General features: G+C 46.7%; 5 protein-coding genes across 6 annotated transcripts in view; 2 read left to right on the top strand and 3 right to left on the bottom strand.

The window, feature by feature from the left end:
• Cul5 (cullin 5) overlaps nucleotides 1–1,933 on the top strand; it is a 31,691-nt gene extending 29,758 nt beyond the window's left edge. The window contains exon 16 of the mRNA XM_077631302.1: nucleotides 515–1,933. Within this exon, the coding sequence (XP_077487428.1) occupies nucleotides 515–709 (195 nt within the window). The 3' untranslated portion in view covers nucleotides 710–1,933. The remainder of the gene's footprint in view (nucleotides 1–514) is intronic.
• Nucleotides 1,911–2,472, bottom strand: LOC144098563 (cysteine-rich PDZ-binding protein). The gene has a single exon (XM_077631306.1). It carries the CDS (start codon nucleotides 2,353–2,355, stop codon nucleotides 2,056–2,058), a length of 300 nt encoding a protein of 99 aa, XP_077487432.1. The 5' UTR covers nucleotides 2,356–2,472; the 3' UTR covers nucleotides 1,911–2,055.
• Nucleotides 2,473–2,629: 157 nt separating this feature from the next.
• On the top strand, nucleotides 2,630–17,529 carry Caf1-105 (chromatin assembly factor 1, p105 subunit). 2 transcript variants are annotated; one of them, XM_077631300.1, is made up of 14 exons: nucleotides 2,630–2,761; nucleotides 2,982–3,131; nucleotides 3,546–3,651; nucleotides 3,753–3,779; nucleotides 4,166–4,286; nucleotides 4,358–4,461; nucleotides 5,663–5,759; nucleotides 6,278–6,365; nucleotides 9,527–9,693; nucleotides 11,212–11,306; nucleotides 11,769–11,808; nucleotides 11,896–12,021; nucleotides 13,928–14,059; nucleotides 16,551–17,519. In XM_077631300.1, exons 1-14 carry the CDS (start codon nucleotides 2,666–2,668, stop codon nucleotides 17,266–17,268), a joined length of 2,067 nt encoding a protein of 688 aa, XP_077487426.1. In that variant the 5' UTR covers nucleotides 2,630–2,665; the 3' UTR covers nucleotides 17,269–17,519. The 2 variants fall into 2 exon arrangements, with proteins under 2 accessions (XP_077487426.1, XP_077487427.1); XM_077631301.1 differs by having other exon boundaries at nucleotides 2,651–2,761; nucleotides 3,007–3,131; nucleotides 16,551–17,529.
• On the bottom strand, nucleotides 17,527–20,568 carry LOC144098559 (uncharacterized). The gene is made up of 2 exons (XM_077631299.1): nucleotides 20,216–20,568; nucleotides 17,527–19,707 (listed from the first exon to the last, which is right to left on the bottom strand). Exons 1-2 carry the CDS (start codon nucleotides 20,438–20,440, stop codon nucleotides 17,629–17,631), a joined length of 2,304 nt encoding a protein of 767 aa, XP_077487425.1. The 5' UTR covers nucleotides 20,441–20,568; the 3' UTR covers nucleotides 17,527–17,628.
• Nucleotides 20,569–24,710: 4,142 nt separating this feature from the next.
• On the bottom strand, nucleotides 24,711–27,573 carry LOC144096960 (TNF receptor-associated factor 6-like). The gene is made up of 2 exons (XM_077629768.1): nucleotides 27,159–27,573; nucleotides 24,711–25,833 (listed from the first exon to the last, which is right to left on the bottom strand). Exons 1-2 carry the CDS (start codon nucleotides 27,488–27,490, stop codon nucleotides 24,813–24,815), a joined length of 1,353 nt encoding a protein of 450 aa, XP_077485894.1. The 5' UTR covers nucleotides 27,491–27,573; the 3' UTR covers nucleotides 24,711–24,812.
• Nucleotides 27,574–27,592: the final 19 nt, after the last annotated feature.

The raw sequence follows: 27,592 nt of genomic DNA, 5'->3' as shown, positions 1-27,592 counted from the left end.
TTTTTTTTCTTCTTTTGAAGGTCTATCATTAGGTGCAGATTGGTGGTGACATAGGCTTTGTCAAACTACGTCACAGTTGCATTTGCACAAGCACACCCATGCTGCCATTTTAGTTGGCATTCTTATGATATTCAAAATTAGCTTTCCAGCTTGTCCACAGGCAACTTTATTTCGAAAGAATAAAAACTGTGGCACCATTGAGGCTACAAGCAGTGACTGTGGTAGAATTCTGTTTGTGGGTGCTTGCCGATGCCACCGAGTGATCGAGTGTGACAATGTAAAAAGAAATTGGAGCATGCCTCCTGCAATTGGTCAGTTTCTTTCCCACTGCCTGTAGCTTTTGTCATGATTGACGTCGCACCCAAACGGAATGGAAAGTGAAATGAAAAATTACAACATACAGCTCCAGCTCTGCATTTCTCATGGGCAGTTTCCATCTGGGAATTTGTTCTGAAGCATAAATGGTACAATCCAGCTCTCTGCCAGTTATTTTTATCTTTGTCTTTGCCCCCAGGAAGCCATCGTGAAGATCATGAAGATGCGGAAGCGGATCACCAATGCTCAGCTCCAGACAGAGCTGGTGGAAATACTGAAGAACATGTTTCTGCCTTCCAAAAAGATGATCAAGGAACAGATTGAGTGGCTCATAGAGCACAAGTACATGCGTAGGGACGAAGAAAACATTAATGAGTTCATCTACATGGCTTGATCCAGCCACATGCGCTGGCGCAGTGGTTACGCAAACGTGCGCGCACATGTGGACTGGTTGTGTGCTGCAGAGATTGTCCTGATTTGAATGCCCATCCAATCACTCGCCTTCACGCCAGGTTGTCATAGGCAGCAGTCAACTTGGTCAAGAAAGAAGGCCGTGCATTGTTCCTTGTAGGAAAGATGTTCTGCCCGAAGAGGTTTAGGGATGCTGACCACCTTGGTCTGACGTGCCATTCATTTACGATGGAATTTATATTGAAGACAGATCCGCCAGTCTGTCTTGTTCTGTTGAAAAATGTTGTTGAATCAGTAGTAGCCCCGTTGAACAAAGCTTTGTTTTGCTTCCTACCACTTTTTTTTTCTCTCTCTGAATGTATTGCAAAAGTAATTACGTATTCTACAAAAAAATTTGACACATAAGTTGACGTTTGTTTTTCCCTTAGGGCTCTGGAATACGTAGCGTTACAAATGTTTAATTGTATTGTTAAACCAGTATGGCACTGCCGTGGCCATTTCTTTTGTCACTCGTGATGCTTCCGTGAAATGTTCAAATTTAGAGCATGTCTGCCAGGTGCAGTCAATTCCAGTAGCACAGATGGCAAATGATGCGTTTGGTTATGTTACAGCTGAGGATGTTCGAGAATGTACAGCCTTGCGTTGCAAAACGGAAAGAGGTGTTCAGAGTTGGAGAGCACTCGGTGAAAGCTTTTGTCTGGAAGAGGATATCGCATTATTGGGAATTGTGCTGCGATTCTGGCATCGGCGCTGTGATTGTGCACAGAAAAAGTCTTTCAAATGTAGGCCAAACCAGTAGCCATACACATTTTTTCGTTAGCCCTCAAATGATGGCATGACCATGCAGCCTCTGGAGCGAGAAAATTCATATTGTTCTGAAAACGAAATAGTGCTGCATGCAGAGTCACTGTAGCAAATTAAGGAATTAAGTTCGTGAATTATGGCCGCACTTTTTTCCAAACCAATGTAATTTCAACGCTAGCACATAATGGCTAAGCAAATGCAACAATAAAAGGAACATAGCTTTTGTACATATCTATTTATTACAACTTCTAGGCCTTCACCGACAGAGAGGTAACTTATTTTATCTGATCGTGTTCAAACAGTAGGCCCGCAGAGAAAAGGAAGAGAACGGCAATTTAGTGCATCAGTGGGCGCCTTTGTAAATATGTTTTACATGTGAATAAACAACTTTGGAACAACACAACGAACGCCTCTTCGTGACTTGAGTGTGCAGCAGCACTGACATGCGTCCATAGCAGTTAATAAAGGGCGCTTCGTGCGATGATGGTGCTCGACGCAGGAGTTCTTGAACCGCGCATCCACCATTCAAGTCGATGACTGCCTGTAGTTCTTCGTCTCCAGGATCTTCTTGCCGCACATCGCGCAAATGCCTTTCTTGTACGCACATCCTTGGCAGTAGTTGGACCCAACCTGGTGCACCTTCTGGCGGCAGATGCGGCATTCGGCGAACTTTCCGTAAGGAGTGAACCTAGCCTTCTTTGCTGTCAGCGCCTTGTTTTCGTTGATCATCCTACCGCCACCTTCAGTGGTGTTCCGGGCTCCGGCTTTCCATGGATCGGGAGTGATGACTTTGCCGAGCTTCTTTTCACATTTCTCACACACCATTTTGCCGCTTGAGACGAACGTAACGTTTTCCTTTAGTGAAAGCTTCGCCGATTATACTGCTATGCGCAAGAAGACAACAGTGCTACCTGCGCCATAACTTGGATTGCCTTGGCTCGGCTCTCCTCGACTAGGTTTTGTGGTTTAGCCTGTGCTGGGGTGCTGCTGTTGACTCTTCAGTGATACATTTAATCGTTTCTTCATTTTAAAAGCTGGAGTGCCAAGTTGTGCAATTTTACGTGGAAGTTACGACGGAATCTTTTAACAACGCTTTTATTTTCCGCATGGTGCACGAAGAGCCAGCTAGGCGGCGATGCGTTTTGTCTTGGTTTTGTTGCGGGAACTCGCGGTTGGCGCGCTTTGCGGATTTTGCGCACATTTTCATGCTTGTTCGTCGGCGCTCTCGAAGGTAAGTTTAATTTTCTAGAAAACTGTTTGAAGATGAGAGCACTTCTTACTCATTTGATACTAACTGCTGCGAATCAAAGGGACTCCCGTAACAGTAGCTTCGAGGAATGCGGTCTGAGTATGTTTTAGTCAATCCGACCGCACTGAGGTCCGGTGACCGGGTTCTGGCGGATGTAAAGTAAATATAAGATGTAGTTATTCCCCCGAACGCTCTTTTGCAGGAGAAATGTTTTGCTTTGTTTTTAGGAATGAAGTGCCATGTACCAGAAATATCTTGGCACAACCGAGATCCCATCTTAAGCATCGACTTCCAGCCGTCAAATGACAAATATAGGAGGCTGGCGACCTGCGGTACGGACACGCACATCTTGGTAAGTTTCCGTTTATTTACCGTTTATTTTCTGTCTGCGCTACGCATTACCAGAAGCAGTGATATCACTCGAAAGAATGCTGGACCATTGATTTTTTTTTTTCCTGCATGTTACGAGTACGTGTCCTCGTACGTCCGCGGGCAGATAAATTGGTAACCTAAATGGCAGTAAATGCTATGGCCAATGGCAGTTTTGTAGTTGCCGAATGGTATCTCTCTCTCTCTCGACCATATTCGTTTTGTTTTTGTTTCTATCACGTCTTACATAGCGACCTCCCGTAAAGGTTTCGTTAGTGCGAAAGTTGAAATAGTCGACTTGTAACTATCAGTTTGTCTTCTGCACTGTGTTCTGTTTATGTGGACTGCTTGTTACCAGCCGAACTGACAATCGTTATCCTGGTTTTGTCATGTTTAGATATGGTTTGTAATATTGCACCACAATGGAGAAACCAGCCTTGAATTTCGCTCAGACTTAAATAGGCATACCAAGACTGTCAACACTGTGCGATTCTCGCATAATGGTAAGCGGTATATGTTCCTTACGTTTACAGTAGTTTCTTGCGTGACTGGAAATATGTAAAGTAAGCGCTCATTTTCATTATGTTGCTTCCTGCTTCTTTAGGTGAATTGCTCGCATCGGGAGATGATGGTGAGTCTATGGCTTTTTAGATGTCATCTGTGGCTTGAAGGGCGGGTCGCTGGCTTTAGGGAGATATACAGAGGAGGCTGTGAGCCAGCAAAAGCAGCAGTTTTGGCATTATTGCAGGTGCCAGTCCGTGGCAGCTTCTGTAACTTAATGAATATCCTTGACTACGGCCACGTTTCATGCAACACATTTGCTCCCACTCCTTTCTTCATTTTCTTTACATTGTTGAGTACGGTGTTTTTTATTCCTCTGCAATTAATTTTTAACACGGTTTACTGGCTTAAATTTGCTTCACAAGGAGAGTATTTGCACTGCTCGCTGAGATTGTGTGTCCTACATCAGGTCTAATGTATTCAGCCACCAAACTCCTTCCATGAATACTATTGCAGATGCGAATGTAATCATCTGGAAACAAGTGGACAAAAGCCCTAGTGTAGACAAATCTTCTGGTGATCTGTATGATGAATGCATCGAAAACAAGGAGCACTGGGTAGCTCAAAAAGTTCTAAGGTGAGGCACTACGACAAGGAAGGGTGTTACAGCTAAACTTGCTCACGCACCCGTATCTTCCGCAATACCAGGGGCCACATTGATGACGTCTGTGACATCTGCTGGTCACCTGACAACACCTGGCTGCTATCTGGATCTGTAGACAATTCTGCCATCATCTGGAATGTTGAGAAAGGTTTGCCATCTGCTGTGCAAATTTTTTTCACCCTTTTTGTTTTTGTTTTTATTATGAAAGCAGTGCTACTGTAACGTCCCCGGAAATGTGGTGTCTGTTGAAGTGAAGCCTCCTGTTCCAAATGACAAGCCTCCACCTTGCATTAGCACAATCCACCAGCCACCTTTCTACAGCATCCCTCTATCTAGGGGACCGCCCATTCACCCACCCACTGGCCCACCGCACCCCTGCCCACTTTCACCCTCCAAATGCGCCATCCAAAATCTGCCATGCAGAAGTTACACCCACCATAAACACACCTACCTCCATCCTCTACACCCCCCCTCCCAAAGAAGTCCAGGCAGCAGTGGAATGAAAACTATGGTGAAATCGAATTCAAAAATGCAGTAGGAAATCCGGCTGCCTTCCAGAAGCACCACCTACCAGAGCCACCTTTCCACCCTTCTCCTGACCCATAGCTAAGGGACTACCTAGTTACCCAACTACCACCATCTTCTACCCACCTCCGGCCACCTTCACCTCCCGAGAAAAATTCTGTTGTGTGTGTGAAGCCTCGGCTTATAGTGAAAGCATCAAAGCAATCATCGGGGGTAAACTTAACTGCTTTCGCAGAATTGTTGCATGAGATTTCTGATCGTCTCATAAAATTTTGTCCACCACTGCCCGCAGCAAATGGGAACAGAGACTATCAAAAATTTAACTACCTCTGTATCACATTTTTTAAATGAAATGAAATCCCTGGGTAAAGAACAGCAGCACAAACCAAACATTAGAACAGCGTCATGGACAGCATTCAAGCTCTTTTCAAAGAAAACCATATTCTTTGAACAGGTTGTCTTTCATTGTTGATTGCTTCAATTGAACGTAACATGAAAGGTGCTTTAACAAGCAAAGAAGACTGAGGTAGCTAGCTTTATGTATACTAAGTGGGACTGTCTCATTCTTATAATGCAGTATTTTATAGTGAGACTTCACGGTGAAAATTATGCCTAATTTGCAAGCAAATATACTCTCATTAGTGTGCAGTGTCAAGTGCATATTCTCATCTAACAGCCACTTCGGAGAAAAAGTGAGAACAGAAATAATTGAGGGAGGGTCTCCTTATCTGACATGAAGGGCATGTTACACTGTGGTATTGAGAGGCCACTGTGTTCGGGTTTTTGTGGGCCAGTGCAGTATAACCTTTAAACATTGTTCGCAGCCAAAAAGGTATCCCTGCTGAACGACAACAAGGGCTTTGTCCAAGGAGTTACTTGGGACCCAAGGGATGCCTACTTTGCTACTCTCAGCTCAGACAGGTGTGTGTCTCAAGTTGAGCTGTTTGTGTTTGTTTTATTTATTATATTTATTTATACTGCATGACAGGAGTTGCAGTTTCGCAAACACACATAACTTCGAAACTATCTTCGTGTGTAATAGAAACAAAGGCAAAGGAAATAAGTTAAATATTTTTACATTAGCAACATTTGTACATATATCAAAACATATAATACGACATAACTGTCGTATGATGGATTTAAAGGTGCATGCAAATCAGAGAAAAAGAAACTAAACACACATATCATCATACTCAATCTAAAATGGGATTATGAAGTAAGAGAAAGGTGGTTAAAGCCAAAGTAACAAAAGTGTATACAACTGTAATCAAAACTGTATGGTAGGAACAGTTGCATGGTTGCACAATTTCTTGGTTGAATAGAAAGTTGCATGGTTAAGTACAGAATCACCATCTCTTTGTCTTAGTTTCCATTAAAACAAAATTGTTTCTGGAGTAACCAGCATAAAATGACAAATTGTGATTTTTCTTTCCTTCTAGGTCATTACGCATATTCAAAGTCGGCAACAAGAAAGTCGCCTACAAGGTCCTAAAAGCAGTCATCCCTCATGAAGGGTTGAGTGACAAGGCAAGCTTTCAATTTCATTCCTGTGGTATCAATGCAATGGCAACTCGTGCTTTTGAAAAATTTTAAATCTATTACAAGCGTATGGAATGGAAGCTTAATCAATTCAGTACCTTGTGTGATTCTAAAGGTGGGTCCAGGTGTTTTGAAATAGGGGTTGGCTTATCAGGAATTGTCATGCTGAGCTAATTAAATGGGCTGTCAATTCCTGTTGTTGGCATTTTATTGTTCTTGCTTCATGGTATGGAGTACAAGCTATTTTTTTAGGCTGCATAGTATATTTATCAAATTCTTTAGAGCTCAGTGAAACTCCCCAGCACAAGAAAGACTGGATGCGAAGGAAGACAGTGACTCTAACAAGGCGGTGCTGCAATCATTGTCTCTCTTTTTCATCCTCTCTTTCTTGTGTTGTGCAGCTCTGCTACAGGTCGTCCACTCATCAGAAGGTGCACCCGCTTAGAGCACAGCCCTTGATGTGTTAGATTATAGGTTGCATGTCCAGGTAGGTATTATGCAATGTGAAGAATGTAGTACCTGGCATTAATAACTATTCATTAACTGACTTGTTAAATGCAGGTCGCATAGTTAGGTCCCGGGGCCAATGTTCTGGAATTGTCCACCAAGAGGGCATGTCCAAATGGGCATAGCGCAAACTGGGTGCATTCTTTTCAAAAAAGGGGCAAACATAGTCTCTGTCATGTCAGGTCTTGTTAGTTACAAAGAAGCTTCCACTACCCTTGATTCAAACTGACATCTATTTCTGCTTTCAAACGTTTTAATATGTATTGTAAATATTTATAGCACAAGTTTTATAATATCACTTAATTAATAATGCAATGGCAAGCATACTTTCAGCCACGATGACCTATACAGAAAGAGGGGTTAGCTGTCATCACACAGCCAACGCTTCTGCATTTGATACTCCAACCAGTAAACGTTGTCCGAAATGGACATGTTTATTTAATAGTTCCGGAATACAGACCCGCTTGGCAAATACAGTAAAACCTTGTTGATACGTTAAAAAAAAAATGTGGAAAGAAGCAGATTATCCGAGAAAACGTCACAAAACCAAACTGCCTATTTTGAAAAAATTGGCAGTGGCTTAGCTCGGCTATGCCAGGATATGCGTAGTGAAAGCTAAGGCATAGCTTGGTTAGCCTTGGTTAATCTTGACTGCAAGTCCAGGTTGGTCGGATTGTCTGGCTAGTTGTTGTCATGCGGTTGGTCACGTGGTGCGGTGCGACCACGGCGAAACTGCGAGTTCGTGGCTAATGTAGTTTTCGCTACAAAATGGAACTGATGAAAGAGGTACAAAAGCATTTAATTGACATTTTCACTTGATAAAAATCTCGACTAGCATTCCTGGGCACAAGGTTTGAGCAACTTCTTTTCTAGTACTCACAGAATCTAGTCCGCATTTGTGTTGTTCTTGGCAGGGAAGAAACTTCACAGTAGATCTGGTCCACTTTCAGCAATGGCAAAATTACCGGTCTCTTCCTCGTTTACTAATGCTTTGCCCCCTTGCATAAATGCATTGTGAAAAATCTGCCGCGCGGCTGACTGTCACAGCATTTTTAACAGCGCAACTGTTCTTGGTCGAGGCTTTCATGGGACAAGGCGTGGTAACGCAGGCCCAGCGATGTGGAGAGGGCATAGGCAGCGAGGGCAAGAGCAAGCATCGAGCACAGGTGCAGTGTAGTGGGGAGAGGTGGAGCGGGCGCCAGGCGCAGGTAGGTGGAGCCAAGGCGCGGGTGAGAGCGCCCAGGGCATGTGGGTGGAGTCAAGGAGAGGAGTCAGCCAATTGGAGAGCGCACGCCCGAAAGAGGGTTCGGAGGAGCGCGCATATATAGATGAGTGCACTTGGGAGTCGTTTCTCGAATGTTCGGAAAGTGGGTAAAGTCGCATGCTCTCTGCAAGAAGAAGATGCCCGTTGGGAGCGCCAGCAAGAGTTGGTGTGCAAACGGCCGTGGCTGCGTCGGCCGGATCCAGAAGTCCGCGCCAGGGATACCGAAAAATAAAAAAATTATCCCAGTAACATCGGTCGGGAAAAAAAATCGCTTTAGTGGTCGAAAAAGGGAAAGAGAGCGACATGGATAGATTGGTTTAGTTTATGTGGGTTGACGTCTCAAAGCGACTCGGGCTATGGGGATGTCATAGTGAAGGGCTCCGGAAATTTCGACCACGTGGGGTTCTTTAACATGCACTGACATCACACAGTACACGGGCATCTAGAATTTCGCCTCCATCGAAATTCGGCCACCGCGGCCGGGACCAACTAGCGTCTTTCGGGTCAGCAGCCTAGTGCCATAACCACTGAGCCACTGCGGCGGCCATGGATAGGTAACCGCTCAGCCAATCGATTTTCCGGCTCTGAGAAGTTTTATGAAGCTTGGCCTTGCGATTAGGAAACGCCAGGCAGCTTCGCTGTTAATATCAGCATTCGCAAATTTAAGTCAATGAAGCTCTGTGTGAAATTTTTGCTCTGTGTTCTCCAGACCAGGACCGCACGTATGTCAGCACATCCGTGTAACTCAGGTGCTTCGCCCCCTTGCCATAAGATGCTTCTCCCTTTCATGTCACGTCTTTGCCAGAACAGCCCACTTATATGTAAATGAGTTGCTCTTTATTTATTTATTTTTTGGTTTGCCCCTTTGCTCTAAGGCACTGCAGAAAAGCCACTGTGGCAAATGACTGCTGCTGCATTCCAGCTTTTCAGTCATGTTTGCACATGTGCACTTGGTCGGTGAACATATTATACGACCAGAATTTGTCGAGATCTTGAACTTAGTAGCTGGAAAAGTGTGCTATCCGGGGAACGAATTAATCGTAAGAAAAATGGTGTATACCTCTATGGGACATTTTTACTGCCCGCAATTTTGAGCCCATGGATCGGGAACATATCAAGGAAGTTTTACTGTATGCACTTCGCAGGACCCTTTTCATGGTGTCATCAGACTCTGGTTATTTACTGCCGCTGAAAAAAGAAGTAAAAAAAACTGTTTCAGTCACAGTCCATGTTAGGTTCCAGATTGATAGGACGTGCAACCTGATGCTTTTCGTGCATTCAGTTGTGGCTGAGCTCTTGAATGTGTGCTGGAGACCTGATTAACAGGCTTGTCCTTCTTGTTCACGTTTTAAGTTGTTTCTTTTTTGTTTCCCTACAGGAAAAAGCAACTAGACTTTTTTACGATGACACGCTCAAATCATATTGCCGGCGGCTGGCATTCTCCCCTGATGGCGAGCTGCTGGTCACACCTTGCGGCATAATCGAACAAGACAGCGGCAGAGTAGTCAACACAGTCTACATCTTTGCCCGCAGCGATCTCTCAGAGTAAGTTTGTATCACTCGTATATTTTGGAGTGATCTACACTTTACCGTGAGTCATTTAGAGCGCTTTGGTAATCTGAATATAATATACAGTAGACTCACGCTAAGACGAATTCTCGGATAAGATGAAAAATGCGACACCATTTATTGGTTTCTTAATGTAAAAAAAGAAAGTCATTTAAAATGAATTGTTTCGCATGTCCTTTGGTCAAGACAAACTTTTGCAGCAACTGCATATCACAGCTGCCCCGCACAGCTGCACTGTCAAAGAAAGCAAAAAAAAGCAAGGAAATAGGAAGGAAAGTGAGCTGAAAAGTGAGGGCACAAAAGAAGCTCACATTATCCGACTTGGTCTAGTTTTCTTTTTTTTCACCATCTCTTTTCCGCTGTCTTTCTTCGCAGGGACTGCTATTTGTGTTTGTCTTTTTGTTCCTGACTGGATTTTTGAGGCTCCCAGTAATCTGAAGGCCCCCAGCTGGATAGCCATACCGCCGCCTTATCTCTCTTCTTCCGTTGCATAACAGCTATCAGCTGTACGAGCAGATGCACCATGCGCTTTTCTGTCCGCCACAAGCAATGCCCATGGTGCACTGGTATCTAGCCATCTGGAAGCTGCGATAACACATGTTGACCGCGATAAAACATTTTGGGATGCCCGATTGAAAATTCGTCTCCCAACTGTTTAAGCTCCGAGTAAACGAGCGGGTGCACTCCGCACCTACGTGCCTTTCAGTCTGTCAGTGGCAACGTGTGGCACTTGATACGCATAGTGTATCGAGGTCTGGCGTCTCTGCGCCGCAAGCAGGCAGGAGTGAAGGTTTCCTGCCTTTTTCGCATCATAAAGAAAGCTTCCCAGCGCCCCCGCATGACAACTTCTCCACACAACGGCGTGAAGTTGTGTGGAAGCTAGCTTGTGCTGGTGTGTTTTCCTAAAAGTGTTTTATATATATATCCTTTCCTTGGCAGTGCCGCGCAGACGCTCCATGAGTGCCAGTGCATGGGTTCGCAGGGGTTCGCAGTCGCTGCGAAAGTCCAGCTTGACCGAGTCACGTGTGAAACAGTTAGTCTTAAGTGGATTTTTTTTTTACATTCAATCCTATGGGGAACCAACCAACTGGTCTCGCATTGAACATCTTATCTGAGAATTCGTCATAACCGAGTTTGTCTTAACGTTACTACTGTAGTTATAAAGGATGACATTTCACACCAGACTTTTCTCTCAGATGCGTCCTGTGATGTTGCCTTCACCATGTGTTCTCTTTGTCTTTTTTTTTTTTCTGCAACTTGCTTTGGGTCACGATTGCACTTGTGTACAACATTCACGTGGTGTGATACGTCTGCTTAGGGAAGGGGTTGGAAGTACTGGATATTAGTGATCAAGTAAAAAGATCAGCTCTGCTTTTTTGCTGAGCAGCACCTGCATGTCATTTCAGGCGCTGTCACTTGTTCAAAAATCTAGGAGTTATTTAAACGAAACAACTGCTCAGTAGTGTGTGGTGAAATTTTAAAAATATCTCGCAGGCCAGCCTACTACTTGCCCATCGGCGAAAAACCAAGCTTGGTTATACGCTTCTGCCCACTTTTTTTCAAGCTGCAAACATCAGTTGCAGATAATGGTAAGCAACCCCATTGTGATTTCATAGATTGTGGAGCAGTCACATGCTGCTGAATTCTTACTAGATCACTCATGCTACCATATACTTGGCTCATGGCAGATTAAGTTGCTTTTTGGTTGACAGGACACAAAGTTTAATGCGAACTAATATGCGACATTCTATGTAGTGCTTAAGCAATCTAGTACAGTATAGTAATCGTTTCTGGAGCTGCCCCGCAGCACTTACCCTGTAAGAACCTTTAAAACGTGTTTAGGCAGGTTCTCAAATGGGCCCGCAGTCAATGGCGAGTAACAGTGATCCTGTTGCGAAAGCATTGTCTGTGCTTGTTGTGACAGATTGTTCATTGTGGTGGCTCCATTAGGCTGAATACTCGATGAATAGTTAAGGTCCAGCAGGTATACTGGCCTTGTTCTACGTATTAGTACTGCACTAATGTAAACCATGGTTTGGTTTTACTCACAGATCAGAGCAGCATTGAAGTCATTGAAGAGCCCCTGATCAGGTAATGTAGCTTGGTTTGTCCCTTCCAGCTATGTGCTGTTTCTTCTTTTAATTATTTCATGGCTGTTGTCTACTTTTTTTTTTTCAGCTTGCCATACAGGATGGTGTTTGCTGTCGCCACACAAAAGGCCATTTTATTGTATGATACTCAGCATAGCACCCCTTTTGCCCACATCTCCAACATTCATTACACAAGGCTCAGTGATTTGACCTGGTAAGTTAGCTTCCGTAAAATCCTCTCCTCTATCGTAATAGCCAGTGTCTGTCTTATGGGTGTTGCATGGATAGACTGTGGCATTCTGCGTAATGCCAGTTGAAGTTTATTGCGTTCGCTGCAAATCAGTGCACGTGTTATCATCCCGTATGTTTGTTATTTCATTAGAAGCAACAAGCTACAAAGTCACACATATACATTACGTTCAGTAAAATGAGACATTTTTACATCACTTTTGACTTGACGGGCACTATTTTTACCGATACTACAGAGCCTCACTGTTAGTCTAGCAGGCTGATATAATTAGCTTCTGGTACCCCTCCAACTTCACATAGTAAAGCAGCACTGTTCTCAATGCAATATAGCTTGAATATTGTATTTGCTCAGTACTGGCAAGTTTTTCAACATGAATAGAGGAGCATTATGCTTAGGTGAATTTTTACTTAGTTTCCATGCATTTATCATTATTGCAGCTAATGACAAAATTTTCATGACATTCATTGACTGTTTATATAAGAAAATTTTGTTAGAAATAGCCTCTGATAACTTATTTTAATAGACCATTATGCAATTCTTAGAGAAAGGGTCACTTCAAAAACTTCAGAAGGGACTAAATTTGGGCAAGTTGGAGATCCATATTTGAGATGAAAATATAGCACTTAAACGAAGACAGGCACTACCGTAAAGTTCCGAGCAAGCGCCCCCACCCCTGCAAGTCGAATTTACTGGCTAAGTAGAGGTGGGGCTATCTCGGAACGGCGCCGAAATTCAAGATGGCGGTGACATTTTCACGCAAAAAAAAAAGAGAGCATAGTGCACAATGATTTAAAAACGTCCTGTCGTTCTTTCCCGCTTGAAGGACTCGTAGAGCGCATCATCCACACATTCACTAAACACCGGCGCGCCGTTACTCAACTTTCTTTCAAGTTTTGCTGTAGCAACTTCTCGAAATTCTTGCCCCATTCCCATATCCGTTTCCGGTCGAACTTGAAGTCTCGAGACGTTTAGTGCATGTTCCTTCGGTTTTCGCGATGCCATTGTATGACCTCAAGTTTGGTCGCCACTGTATACCAATGCATTGCCCACTTGAAACGCCAAAACAAGGCAAATGGCACGTGACAAATGGCATGTGAATGGCTTGAAAAGCAGGATTGGATTGGATTCTTGGACTGGATGGGGAGGCCAGTGTTGCCTGGGCACGGTGCGTGATAAGGGCGGGGAGAGGGGGGGATTTGCAAAAAAAACTCGGAAATGTGAAATTTAGGGGGCCTTGCATGGGTGGGGGACGCTTGTTCGGAATTTTATGATATATTGAAGAACTGTGTGAAGTATGCAGTTACGCTTTGCTTCTCGTGGAATGTGCTGCGTGTAAGGCATAGTTGATGAAAAGAAAAGTTTTAAAGATGATATATTAAAAGCTGACAAGATGAGGTATGGTTGTGAAATTGGAAATTTATGCACATTGTGCAAAATCGTGGTATCTGAGTAAAAGTAAGTAACCCACATTGGCCTCTTCTACAAAAGCAGCCTTCAAGAGCTTGTTCATAACCTATGATAAAGATAATTTTTTTGCATGCGTTAGTCGCGTTATCCTTACAAAATCTGACGAGGTCAAGCTCATGTGACAGATGTGTGGTGTTTTGCCTTGACTACTGCCCACATTATTCCTTTAATACTTGCAAATGTTATCAGGCCCCGTACATAATACTACAGCAGGAAAATGGTGCTTGTCCCTGCTCCCCCCACCCCCTCCTTCTCTGTGCGTGGGGAGAGAGCGAGACTTTGGTCTCTATTTTGTACAGTCCCTAAAAGCTGGTTTGGCTCTGAAGCAGCTTTGCAATGCATCCCATAAACTCTGCGTTCATGGGAGAGAGACATTAGGCTTACAGGCTGGTGTTTGCTTCAGGTCTCCTGACGGCAGGATCTTGGCTGCATCATCAACTGATGGCTATTGCTCATTGATTACGTTTGGCGATAAGGAGCTTGGTGAAGTTTACGATGGTCCCCTTCCATACAAGGATATTGTCGAAAACAGCAGGTATGTTCACTGTGTTTCACCCTTTTCCTAAGACTTTTTTAATGAATGGTGCTGAGTGCATGTGAACAGAGTTCTTGATGACTTGCAAACTGCTCAGTCCAGAGAGATATGCCGGTAACAGTGGTGCGAGTTCTTTCTAGCTTGCACATTTAAACTACACCAAGGGGCAGCCGCTATGCCGCCATGTGCCAAATGTGTCATTGTAGTGGTGAAATTGTGCCAAACCCTCTGTCAGGCGAGGGTAAAGGAAAAAGAAAGACATTGAAATGCACTTGAAAGTAGTTCTACCCAAGATCTGAAATCAAAACTGAAGCCTTGAGGAGGCAGATTGTTATTGTCATGATTGAAGGAAAAGAAGCCAAGCCAGAAACAAAGCCTTAGGGTGAATGCTGTCAATCACACATATACCCTAATTTGTTGTTTCGGTGATTTTCTTGTCTCACCACTCGCTCACCTTTCACAGCCGCACAGGGCGATGCAGCCGCACCAATCTTCCCAAGCGTGCCCTGCGCGCACCCGCGTGCATGTTTGTGTGCGTGCGCAGCAGGGAGTGCAAAATATGCGATTAAAAGTTTGTTTTTTTTCATAAATCTGGGTAAAAAGCTGAGGGTGCGCAAATTATGTGCGGGCGCAAATTACGCGAGGAAATAAGGTATTTTTCACGGCTCGGTGAGATTCACGTCATCAAATTCTTTTGTGATGCACAAGCAGCACGGTGTGACCTTTTGGTGATACCTGCTGCTACCGCTGTGGCAGGTGGCGTTTCGCTCTGCTACTGTTTGCCAACACGCCACCTGTTACGCAGACTACGACACGGAACACAGGAGCTGGCGCCTAAGAGCTGCCCTCTAAAAATTGCTACTGTGTCTAAGAATATCAGCATTTTTTAAAATGCACCATTAAATTCATGCTGCTAAAAGTGCTTCTGAAGCCCATCATAATTGGCCCTTCTACAGGCAACAACATACTTGACCATTTCATGTATATGGGCAATCAACATTCATGTCATGTCATTAAATTCTGTTGTGATGCACAAGCACCACGGGGTGATCTTTCGGTGACACCTGCTCACTTCATCATAATTGGCCCTTTTACAGGCTAACAACACACTTGACCATTTCACGTATATGGGCAATGAACATGCTTCTTGACCCCTCTTGAAAAACATAATCACGCAAATTTTTGCATTGTGGCCAATTCTTTCATTTATAGAAAGCAGTTCTTGGAATCTTTTGTGGAACCGGTTTTATTAACTGTGAAAAAAAAATAATCTGTGTACTATAATATTAGTCTCTGTGTGTCACGTCCACATCTTGTGATAAGAATCTTGTGTAGTACAGTATAGCATGTTTGGATGACCAGATTCTCTCCTGTTTGTCTCTATCTCTAGAAATGTTTTGTTTGAAACCTTTATGCAGCCCGCATATACCATCTCTTGGGGGCTACCCACCATACCGGTCCGGGAAAGAGGAAAAACTGGGTGTGGGTTGGTGCATCTGGCCAGGCATCTAAGTAGAGAAATGCTTGATCCGCTGCAATCACATTCACTTTTTTCAAGATACATCGCTTGGTTTGAGACTAAAAATAGAGTGTTTGTGCACTGTAGATGAGCTTCTGCGCTAGGCCTTTCCTCATGAAAGTGGCATGCAAAGTGAACTTAGCCACCTGGCTGGAACCATAAATAATTGAGAAGTGCGACTGTTCTAGCCTCTCTGAAGCAAATATCATGAGCTCTTCTTTTACTTCCTTCATGATAAGCGCTGTGTCCAAAAGGGATAGACATGCCTATCTGACCGCAATATTATAGTCGTATGCAAGTTTAAGTCTGCAGTGAAGCTCCGCCCACATTCAGGACCGCCGCAGAGAATTCTTCCACGACAAAAAAGTAGTTCGTAGTTAAAAACTTTTCTCATTACCTAAACAAGAAACTTATCACGAGAAAAAATTATAAGCTCTAGGATTTTGATACCTGCCTTGTCTAATGCATTCAAACATTAAAAAGCCGATTTCGTTTACTATTGTGTTTAGCTAGCGGAGTAATACAGGACATCGTGGACCATGGCCCAGTGTTAGCAACTGCTGTTTTTTTAAGTTGTATCCTACTATAGGTGGGCATAGATTTGCACATGCTAAAGGTGGGCATAGAGTTGCACATGCTAATGTGCTCTCCTGCTGTCCTCGTCACTTGATGCTGCGCCATTATTGCCTTTAGCATGTCTGACCAACTTGCCCAATCCTATACGCTTAATACAGTTGCACTTTATTTTTTTTAGCTGCAGCCTGCATGGTTACTGTAAATAAAAAATTATTAAGTGAACTTTGTACAGGGTTACATTGCACACAGTAAGAACTAATACTCATATTTCAATGAAATTTCAAGAACTAATTCATAGTCAATGAAGCAATAACAGCTCTCCTGCACCTCGCAACAATGTTCTACATTGTGTATGCACTCCTGCTGAGCTGATTCCAACCTCACTTCTATTTGCAGCGACTCTCCATCCGGGTCCAAGAGCAGCTCTCCTTCGGAACCGAAAAATAATGCAACGAAGAAAAGGGAGAACAACATATTTAAATCTGGCAAAAGGAAGACCAACAGCATGAAATTAATTGGAGCTGCGAAACTTCCTGCCAGTCCATCTAGTGGAAAGGTAAAAAATGAAGTTATCATCATTGATGACGAAGAAGATGCATTGGGCAACAAACCCACCCTAGAGCAATTTCATGAGAATGGCAGAACAGAGCTACGAGACAAGGAATACAATGGGGTGCAGTCTGAACAGGGTCCGCAAGCAACTAGCGATGACACGAAACAGAGTGGCACAATTTCCAAAACAGCAGAAACATGCAAAGATGAAAGTCATTACGTAGGTAGTGATGCTGAAGCACAAATGTGCATCGAAGACGGACTGGTTGATGCAACTCCTCAGGTTTTGCGTGCCTTAGACCTGAAAGTGGGCCGTCCTAAAGAGAAACCCCCAAGCAAAGCTCAGCAGTGTGACAGAGTTCTTGAAGCGAAAACAGCATGTGAAGACTTGCACGGTCATACAAGCGGTCAGGATCATCAAATGGCAGTGTGTGACAAGAACGAAGACCAGAAGTCTCCAGCATCAAGTGGCGCAAGTCTAGAGCCTGACAAGCAGGCAGACCATCCAAAGAAAGCACCGAGAAGGGTTCAATTGGTTACACTGAGTACAAAAAAGTCGTAACCAAGTAGCAGACTAAGGTGAAGTTGCAAATGGAAGCTGAATAAGGGAGTGTGCAACTGCAAAAAATACTTGGATTCTCTCAAGGCCCAGGCCATGGGAAATGAGAAGAGTAATCATTCCCAAATAACTTTCACTTGCAATCTCTTGTACATGACACTGTAACTTAAAATTTTAGCAACATCATGTAGTGCTGCCTATTTGCATTTTAAACAGTCATTGAAATTTTCTTGTAATAAAATGTGTATTTTGGACACTTGGTAAGATTTTGACATACGACCATTTATTACTCTCATCTGGACTGTAGTTGTCTGGAAACCACATGTGGGCGTGACAAAAATGTTGGTACACTTGGAGTGAAATTTAGTCCTTGTCCTCGGCGGTTGTCAGTTTTTCGTCTACAGCTTTCCTTAGGCTGTCAAAAGTAGTCTTGAACTTCTGGTAATCTTTCATGTCTTCCTTGATCGCATCCACTGATTTTTGTAGCTCATCATAACACTTCATTTTTTCACGTACTGATGTGGATGATTCTTGCAGTGCCTGCATACTGGCTTTGAGTTCTTTCAGGTCTTTCACTGCATCTTCAAGAGTTCCCTTATTCGCAGTGTTTTTTCCTGGCAATGATTCTTTCAGCTCACTTAACAGCTGAACATCCTTCTTGACTTCTGTAAGAGAGGCTTGTAACTCTGCCAACTCATTGGGTTTTTTTGAAGCTTCAATCTTTTCTGATATGGCAGCTTCAAAGCTGGCTTGCAGTTCTTCAGTCTTGCGATTAAAGCGTTTGTTCAGTGTCTGCAAACTGACTTGCAACCTACGAATGTCGTCATTTGTTGCTTGAAGGTTGGATAGCTGAGTAGTTATGTCGTCCATTTTCTTGTCACTGTCACTACTCTTTGTTTCACTTTTCTCAAGCTCAAGCATCTTTTCACGTATCTTGTTAAGGTCTTCAGACAGAAGATCAATGCGTTTGACTGCATCCTTAGTTAACTGGAGTGACTCTCTTACGAGATCATAATCTTCAAGTTTTGTCTTTAGGGCTAAAATTTCAGCAGCCATCTTAGTGAATTCATTTTGTTCCTTTGTGTCTTCCACTTTAGTCTTCAGTTGGGCTATGATATCATCAGTTTTCTGCATTGTTTCTCGTAGAAGTTTGATTTCCGCATCACATTTTCCGAGGTCTGTGCGGTACTCCTCAATGCGTGCATTATCGCCTTTGGCTAAATCACCAGCATCCTTCATTACTGTTTTCATAGTGGCCAAATCAGACATTATCCCGTCAACTTTGTCATGAAGTGCACTGTATTTGTCCAGGTCATGTTTGATGGTTGTCAGGTCATTTACAACCTGCTCCATGTCCTTGTGCTTTACAGTGGACTTCAGTTCATCAATTACCTCTACACACTTCTTCAGCATCTCAACTTGCTGTGTAAAAGCTTTCTTCTTGTCACCAGAACTTCCTGTTATATCCCCAACTAAAGTTTCTTCAAAGTCGTTGACAAACTCCATAACATGCTTCATGTCCTGAATGGCTACAATTGAGCTCTTCATCTCGGCCACTGTGGTGCTCAACATTGAATATCCTTCCATGCTTTCTTTCAGTGATTCCACATTCATGACGACATCTCCAATCCTCTGATCCATGGTGTCCTTCAGTGTTGCCAAATCCTCGATGCTGGCCCCGTAGATCCTCATATCATCCTTAATTGCTTCAAACTCTTCCGTCACATCTGCCATGTCTGCCTTCATCTGGCTCCGCAACCCTGAAATGGCATTGACTAGGACACTGTGATCGCCCTTCTCGTTCCTCAACTTCTGCACGTCTTTCTTGATGACCTCTAGGTCCCGGGCAGTCTCGTCTTTCATCGCCTGCATTTTAGCCGCCATCTTGCGCACTTCTTCAGACACCTTGTTCACCTTCTGCTGAAGCATAGCGACCTCTTCAAAACGCGGTCCTTGCTGCATGACTACCGGTGGCTGCTGCGCCGCCTGGACATGCTGAGCCATCATCTGGTGCTGCGCCATGGGCACCGGTTGCATTACCATTTGCGGAGGCATCCCTGGCGGCGGCACAGTCTGCAGCGTTGGGCTTTGCATCGCTCCCATGGCCATTGGCTGCTCGCCAGTGGGCTTCTGCAAGGTGGCGGCACGCGTCGGGGGACCTGCCTGAGAAGCGGGCGCGGCGACTCGCTTGCTGCCGTCACCCTTGGGGATGCGGGAACAGTCCTTCCGTGCGTGACCAGGCACTTCGTGTAGCTTGATCTTCTTGCCGCACATCTGACACTGGACGGCCTGGAACTCGCACTGCTTCAAGTGTTCCTTCATGCCCCGCAAGGTGTCCAGGAGCCGACAGCCGTTGCGGCGGTTCACGCACGCCACACGAAGCGACATCAGCAGATCCGTGTTGTTGCGCTCGAATTTGGCCATGCTGGTCGCGGTCTCCACCTGCGTTCAAGAAACAGTCGCAATCATGAGCATAGAACAGTCACGGGCTGAAAAAAAAGAAGCTAGTTTCTGAGAAAGGAAATGGCGTTGTGTCTCGCATCTCGGTGGACACCCGAACCGCACGGTAAGGGAAGGCAGGGAGGTGGTAGTGAAAGAAGAGGTGCCGTAGTAGAGGGCTCCGGGATGATTACGACCAACTTGGGATCTAACGTCAACTAACAACGCACAGCACGCGGGAGTCGTAGGTTTCGGATCGATCGAAACTTGACCACCACAGCCAGGATATGGTATCGTCCTCGGAATAAGCAGCCGAACGCGTTAACCACTGAGCCGCCGGGGCGGGTGGCAACGTGAGCATAAACTTTTCACTTGTGCAACACATGACAATAACGTAGCAACAGAAAATGACCGACCAACTCTTGAACCGAATAAGCATATAGCGCCTCAGTCCACCATAAAAAGAAAAACTGCCTTTTACGTGCGCCTAGGTCGAGGGAGTACAGCGCACCTTGTCCAAGGGGCAGACGATGGTGGGTCCTTCCTCCTGCTGGCGGAAGCAGAAGCTGCAGAGGACATGCTTGCAGGCCACGCTCGCCGTGGTGGGCGAGACGACGCCGCAGAGCGAGCACAGCTTGATCTCCCGGGAGAACGTGAGGAACTCGACGGGGGTCCAGTCCGGTATGCCCAGATCGTCGAAGCCGACCAGCATGCGCTTCTCGCTGACGCTCGCCATGGACGGCTCCGACCAGGCGTAGCGGGGACGTAGGCCCACCTTTTTCGCGGTCAGCGTGGCGGTCGATCAGCAGCAGCCCGGAGCAGCGAGATGTTCCCCGGGGTCAAGGCGGCGGCGGCGCGAGGACCCTGCTGCCTGCTGACGAACGCGCATCGGAGCGGCGCGTGCTTGGGACGCCGCTCGAGGCACTCCTGCGTTCTTCTTCACATCGGTCAGCACGTGCTGTGTGCGCGTTTGACGCGTTCCCATCTCACTAAAACATTCGAAAATTCCGCTGCTTTGTGAACGCCACAGCTGTCAGTTATCAAGGACGACGAGCTCACTATATATAGCGCAGTGCGAGGAGCGGCAACACAAGGGGCTGTGTAAATGTGCATCTTGGAAAATAAGCGTTTTGTTTAGTTGGAAGGCTAATTAGAGCTGCAACTGTAAGCTCGGCTGTTTTATTCAGCCCATCTCAAGCCTTGCACAACGTTGCATCGTTTTAGTGCCTTTAAGGCTGGGAAATTAACTCGCGTTTCCTCGGAGATTCCGTGGGCATGATTATGCATATAAACTTCGAATCGAAGTTCAGTCACGTAATGGTGTCTAGGCGTTGTCGAAATCATACAAATAAAGTTTACCGTTGGGATACCAGCAATTTAGTTCAAGTAGTGCTAAAAAGCGCATCCGAATCCATGGGGGAGTTTTGTATTACCGGCTGGCGGGCTTTTCTTTTATATATATGGTTTTTGGGGAAAGGAAATGGCGCAGTATCTGTCTCGTATATCGTTGGACACCTGAACCGCGCCGTTAGGGAACGGATAAGGGAGGGAGTGAAAGAAGAAAGAAGGAGGTGCCGTAGTGGAAGGCTCCGGAATAATTTCTACCACCTGGGGATCTTTAACGTGCACTGACATCGCACAGCACACGGGTACCTTAGCGTTTCTCCTCCATAAAAACGCAGCCGCCGCGGTCGGGTTCGAACCGCGGCGGCTGCGTTTTTATGGAGCAAAAACGCTTTTATGGCGGTAGTTTGAGGGGGACTGCGGGGCTCGTGGCCTTCGAGGTAAGGAAGTGGCGCAGTAACTCTCTCGCATATCTCGGTGAATACCCGAACCGCAACATAATAATAATAATAATAATTGGTTTGGGGGAAAGGAAATGGCGCAGTATCTGTCTCATATATCGTTGGACACCGGAGCCCTCCACTACGGCACCTCTCTCTTCCTTTCTCCTTTCACTCCCTCCTTTCCCTTCCCTTACGGCGCAACATAAAGGGAAGTGATAAAGGAGGGAGTGAAAGAAGAAAGGCTTCGTAGTGGAGGTCTCGGGAACAATTTGACCACCTGGGGATCTTTAACGTGCATGGACAGCGCACGGGCGCCTTTTGCGTTTCCCCATCGAAACTCGGCTGCCGTGGTCGGGCTCGAAGCCGGGTACTCCGGCTCAGTAGACGAGCGCCTTAACTACTGAGCCACCGCGACGGGTCTTCGTTTGGCGTATAATTGGTTTTGAGGAAAGGAAAATGACGAATTGACTTTCTCTTAATGCACACTTCACTCACCGTGCGGTACAGCACACTGGCGTCTTTTGGTTTTCGATGAATGCAAAATATTAAAGACGCCCGCGTGCTGTGCGATGTCAATAGTTCAAAAATCCACAAGTGGTCGAATTTACTCCAGAGCCCTCCACTACGGCACCTCTTTCTCTGTTCTGTCCTTCCTCCCCTTACGGCGCGGTTTAGGTGTCCACCCTGAAGTGTTTTACTGCTCGATTTCCTTTCCTCAAAAACCACTACATATATTTGAGGGAAAGGCGCAGTAACTCTTACGGTGGACACCTCAACCGCGGCGTAAGGGAAGGGTGGAAGTAATAGAAAAAAATTAATGTAGATTGGCTCAGCTAATCCAGGATATACAAAGCGAAAGATGTCGGCGTTCACTGTGTTCATTGACTTTGGCGTTGATGTCAGGGCCTTTTGGGCCTGTAGGTCAGAGCAGCCAAGCAGGGTCGCCTCCCAGTCCTCCCGGGTGGGGTTGGGGTGAGGGAGGATAGCAGGGTTGAAGGGGCAGTCCCACACCATGTGGTAGATGTCCGAAGATTTCTCCGCACAATGCGGACAGCTACCCGGGAAAGAAGGGTCGGTGTTTGAGAGCTGCCGGGCACAGCAAAGTATTAGTATACAGGCGGAGCAGAAGCCGCTCCTCCGTCTTTGAGAGACATTTACACGGGCGGGGATACAGGCCGTGGCCAGATAGAATAAAACAATGTCTTTGAAGGAGTAAGCCGGAGTGAATTCGAATTCCTGGTCGCCGGGGTCGGAGAGGAATGCCCGGTGAGAGCGCGCGCGGGCGGCGGCGTCAGCTGCCTCATTTCCCTCAAGGTCCATGTGAGCAGGAGCCGAAACGATATTCCAGTGGTGAACAAGGTCCTCGGTGTAGACGCTGTTTTGGAGAAGGCGGTAGGCGAGGTAGGGTACCTAGCCCTGCTCGACGTTCCCACATGCCCCTCGCGAGTCTGAAATAATTGTCTTGGAAGTTGGATGAGGTGTAGCCAAGGCAATGGCGACCTCCTCCGCGTGTGTTATGTCGCGGGCTCGGAAAGTAAGGCCGTTCACTGTTTTGGATTCGTGGACGACACCGGCCGTGTACCATCCCCCATGGTGCAGGCCGGAGACATCCACGTAGAATACGCCGGGTTTCGATCCATAGTGGCGGGCCAGGGCTTCCGCCCGCGCCAGGCGCCGGTCATTATGGTCCTCATGGCTCATGTTTGTGGGAAGAGGGCGCACGTGGAGGGCGCATCCCTTCTGAATCCGGCAGTGCTTGCCCTCGTGTACCCTGGCCAGTACGACCCTAACTGCCATAAATGTGGTGAAAGGGCCACATACGACCACATTCTGTGGAACAGGGCAAATGATCCGCCTCCGGCGGAGTTGATACAGCTCCCTTCTCCGGAGCGGTGGGAGGCCGTGCTGGTCAGCTCGGTCCCTAGGATACAAGTACGGGCAATCGAGCGGGCCAATGAGGTCGCCGCCAGCCTTGGGCTTGCGGCCATCTAGTATGTGTCTCCTGCATTGTAACCTGCAACCTGCTCTCGACTCAATGTTTTACAATCCAATCCACAGGGATGGAATACGTACGCCCTCTTCCACGAGAGTGGTGTGTTGGATGTGTAGTCGAGCAAGGAGGCGGCGACCCGACGATGTCTTCGAGAGACGTTGGAAATTGATTGGTCAGATGGGCTCCCGGAGCTCCCGTAATGTGGCTAAGGAGGCGACGCCGTTCTCGCATGCAGTTTCGCCATGGATGAGAGCGCGGCTGACAGTGTGCCTGAAACGTGTGCGAGGCGTTTCAAGCGTCTAACCAAGCGTAGCCAAGTGTAATGGAGCTTTCGCTCTAACTTGGTTTCGGTGATATAATTACTGCCAATTTTTTGGGTTCCATTTCTGTCATGAGATTATGAGATAAGTGATGAGATTAAGAAGTTTGCGGGGATAGGGTGCCCGCAGGTGTCACAGGACAGGGTTGATTGGAGAGATATGGGAGAGCCTTTTCTCCTGCAGCGGGCGTAGTGAGGCTGAAGGTAACTGGAATATGCTAGCCAATTTTAATGACCAGGAATTGCAGACGTCCTCGGAAACATTTAGCCGACACAAACATGACGATAAACTTAAAAAAAAAAAGAAATGGGTTGTAGATTTCTTTCGTAATGCAAAGCTTGAAAGCTGGCAGCGCTGCATAAAGAGTCAATTTGCAGTGAAGACCGTATTGAAAGCGCTTCGAACTGAGGAAACTGGCGAGATCGAGAGCGCTTGGCACACGTTATGCGCTGAAAGAGAATCAAATGTAGGAACCTGCACCCCGCATGCTTCTCTACCTTTTCGCTGTGCTGTTCTTCTTTATCTCCCTCACGCACACGCATGCACGCACGCACAAAGAAAACAGTGCCATCAACACTGCTTGTCTGATTCGAAAGAAAGCATGCAGAGATAATCTGTTCGGGTATTTAAGGGATAATTTGTATCATTTGGTTTCGACGTGAAGTAGTAAAGTAGCATGGGTGTCTTATTTTCTTGCTATGACTGTCGAGTACGTATACCGCCATTAGACGCTTTCTAGAGCGCCTTTGTCTGCAGGGAACGTACACAGACTGCTAAGTGGTAATTGTGTGATACGCTGTACTTTAATCCGTTAGTAGCCATATAGCTACAACGGATGGGGTGCAGTTGTAAATACGGCGGACTGCCCATACCCAGGATTCCTTTTCAGGCGAAACGAGCAATGAGTTGTGGCGGCTGACACAGTGATTTAATTACAGCAATGACAACAACAATAAAAAAACAGCTACAAATATGCACACACTTGGAAAAAAAAAAGCCAGTTCACTCCTACAGCAGATCCGCACAAAACTGGACCACGAAGGCGTCATTTTTGAGAAACCCATTGCCTGGGTGCTCAATTTCCTCCAGCGCGGCGAGATGGAAACCATATCCGACGTTCCGTTCACCCAGGGGTCTCTGGAAGCTGTCCTGCTCGTCCTCGCACGCTTCGCCAGGGTCGAAGGTCACCTCCCTGTCCACACCTTGCGCCTCCTGGTTCAACAATTTCACCTTGGTCACTGTCCGGTAGGGCCACTTGAGCGCCGAGTCGAACATGCCACGAAGCAGATGCACGTAGACGCTGAAGTAGATCCGGCCGTCCGTAGTATCCTTCACGAATGCCCCAGACAGCGCTACGTGGTAACCCGGATGGCCGACGTAGAAGTCTTCGCTCTTGAGAAGCATCCTCTTCTTGAAGGCCGTCTTCCTGAGCTTGGAGAAGGGCGCCACTTGCCAGTCGAACGTCCTCGTGCCCAGCGCGGTCTTGAGGTGACGCACGTCGCCCATCACGCCCTCGCGCCAATGGCGCTGCTGCGTCTCAAGCTTGGCCTCGAGGGCCTCGATTTCGGAGCGCAGGTGCTCCGCGTGCACTTCGACCGACTCGCGCACATCGTTGAAGGCATTCTTGAAGTCCTCGTAGCCCTGGCACATATCTTTCATGGCCGAGATCATGTTCAGCACGTCGTACTCCTTGCTGTTACCGTTGAAGATTACTGAGAGCCTGGAGGGTGCTGCGCTTGGCGCGCTGGGAGCTGCAGGGGAGAGAGCCTCTTGCTCCGGGTTCAGACTGCGTGCAATGTCGGGGTAGAGGTTACCTGTAACCACTGTGGTTTGCGCGGACCGTAGTGCGGGATTTTCGGCGGGTGGCGAGCAGCCTCGAACCGTGTGGTCCCTCAGCTGGTACCGCTTCAGCCAGTGGCCGCAGATCTGGCATTGAATGTTGTAGAAGCCGCACAGCCGCGTGTGGTCGCGGAGCTTGTCCATGGAACCGATGTAGTCGCACCCGAGGGATCGATTTGGACAGTAGACTCTGGAGGTAGAGCGAGCGTAGATTTTTGTTTTGGCATAGTGCGGTATAGTACGTCGTACGGTATACGACACGCTGCGGTATGGTATGGTACGTGATGTTTAACGTCCAAAAACTGAACACACACTATGAGAGACGCCGTAGCGGAGGGTCGACTCCGGATTTTTAGGCCATTTGGGATTCTTTCTAAAATCTCACAGTACACAGGCATGCGATATCAGCGCACGTTAAAGAACGAGAGGCGTGGTTGACGTTAGCTAATTAATTATTTTACGACGAATCGCTGTTCGTAATTAATGCATATACTTCGCTGCTCGGCATACTAATCGTGTAATGCTTATAAGGTGGCAAAAACGAAGAGCCGTCGAAATGGCACTTCTTTCTCTCTTAGTTCTTTCCCTCCCTTATTGACCCCTTTCCCCACGGCGCAGTTGAGCAACACCGAGTGGTGTGACCATTGAGAGAGACAGTTACCATTACTTTCGCCATAACCAGTTATGTAAAACACAAACCGCATTATATTTTCAGTTAGATGCAACACAAATTCGCTTGATGTACAGACGGCCATCATTTATATTTACGCGGAGGTAATGTCCAAAGCGACAGCAATGCCACTCAGTCAAAGGTATTTGATCAAGCGTGTTCAATACGCAAGCTAATACAAGGGTGTTTGGTTTTTCATATGTGACCTCTGCCTCATAATGCGGTTCATATTTGTCTAAACGGGGATGGCTGGGCAAGCTATTAGTGTTCCTTGTTCGAAGCTTAAACAGTGGTATGCATTTATGTAAGGACGATACTATAGTGCCGGCAGCAGGAAAAATAGCCCACAGGAACCTTTGCCAGCACTTTGACCCCATTGGATGATTCCGGTCACATCACGACACATAGCCAATGTACGACACTGCCAGAATTCTCTTTCGACCTGTTTTGATGGCAGAATACCCTGCACAAAAAGCTGCAGGTAGCCGGCAATCAAACCTAACCCAATGAATCTCGGAAAGCTATACCTAAAGGCGACACACTCCCAGCGGAAACAAATTGATTTGTGCACGTCACGTGACTCAAACGAGCCAATCAACCAACACTCGTAATCATCAGCCTGACTATGGCCACTGCAGGGCAAAGGCCTCTCCCTCCAATTAACCCTGTCCTTTGCCAGATGCGGCCACCGTACCAACACTGGCGGCGTCATAACCCGACAGCTATTCTTCCGGCTGCCGGCAGGGTAGCCGCTTCCTTTATGTAATCGAGGCCCGGTTGCCACTCGCTGGCTCCTTTTAACCGTTGCACCGCAGTGCGGATTGTTTGCGTGTACAAGCGATTACCTGAAGGCAAGCAGCACCTCCATGGCGATCCTGTCCCTGTGGAGGTCGTCGAGTGGGGTCACCGTGCCGTCCAACGGGCAGGCCACGGAGCCCTCGTCGCTGCCCATCATAGCGGCGCAGAGTGGGCAGAACACGTGCCAGCAGCGCGACCAGAGCATCTCGGAAGCGATGGCGCCGCACACCAGGCAGGAGGTGAAACGCGGTATGGGGCTGGCGAACTCCACCTCGGTCCAGTCGGTGAGGCCTGCCTGCTCGAAGCCGATCACGTAGCGCTTCTGCAGTGCTGGCACAGAGCTGGCGCCCGCCAGAGGCGCGCCGCCTTGACGGTCCATGGGCGCTGGTGGAAGAATTTTGCCGTCCGGATTTCAGCTGATGTGTCACTGGTCGCCGCCGCGGCCGCCCAACTGATGATGGCCTCTTCTTCCTCTGAAATG

The sequence above is a fragment of the Amblyomma americanum genome, chromosome 7 (genome assembly GCF_052857255.1).
Source record: "Amblyomma americanum isolate KBUSLIRL-KWMA chromosome 7, ASM5285725v1, whole genome shotgun sequence".
Lineage (NCBI taxonomy): Eukaryota > Metazoa > Arthropoda > Arachnida > Ixodida > Ixodidae > Amblyomma > Amblyomma americanum.
The sequence above is the reverse complement of the archived record's forward strand: the minus strand, read 5'-3'. Positions and strand labels throughout refer to the sequence as shown.

What these genes read in the sequence shown, in the direction of transcription:
- LOC144098563 (XM_077631306.1), bottom strand. Translation starts at nt 2,355, where the DNA reads ATGGTGTGTGAGAAATGTGAAAAGAAGCTCGGCAAAGTCATCACTCCC.
- Caf1-105 (XM_077631300.1), top strand. Translation starts at nt 2,666, where the DNA reads ATGCGTTTTGTCTTGGTTTTGTTGCGGGAACTCGCGGTTGGCGCGCTT. An exon ending in GTAGCTCAAAAAGTTCTAAG is followed by an intron (nt 4,287 to 4,357) that starts GTGAGGCACTAC and finishes CCGCAATACCAG; the next exon opens with GGGCCACATTGATGACGTCT. An exon ending in GCCCGCAGCGATCTCTCAGA is followed by an intron (nt 9,694 to 11,211) that starts GTAAGTTTGTAT and finishes AATATCTCGCAG; the next exon opens with GCCAGCCTACTACTTGCCCA.
- LOC144098559 (XM_077631299.1), bottom strand. Translation starts at nt 20,440, where the DNA reads ATGGCGAGCGTCAGCGAGAAGCGCATGCTGGTCGGCTTCGACGATCTG. An exon ending in TCGTCTGCCCCTTGGACAAG is followed by an intron (nt 19,708 to 20,215) that starts GTGCGCTGTACT and finishes TCTTGAACGCAG; the next exon opens with GTGGAGACCGCGACCAGCAT.
- LOC144096960 (XM_077629768.1), bottom strand. Translation starts at nt 27,490, where the DNA reads ATGGACCGTCAAGGCGGCGCGCCTCTGGCGGGCGCCAGCTCTGTGCCA. An exon ending in GAGGTGCTGCTTGCCTTCAG is followed by an intron (nt 25,834 to 27,158) that starts GTAATCGCTTGT and finishes CTCTACCTCCAG; the next exon opens with AGTCTACTGTCCAAATCGAT.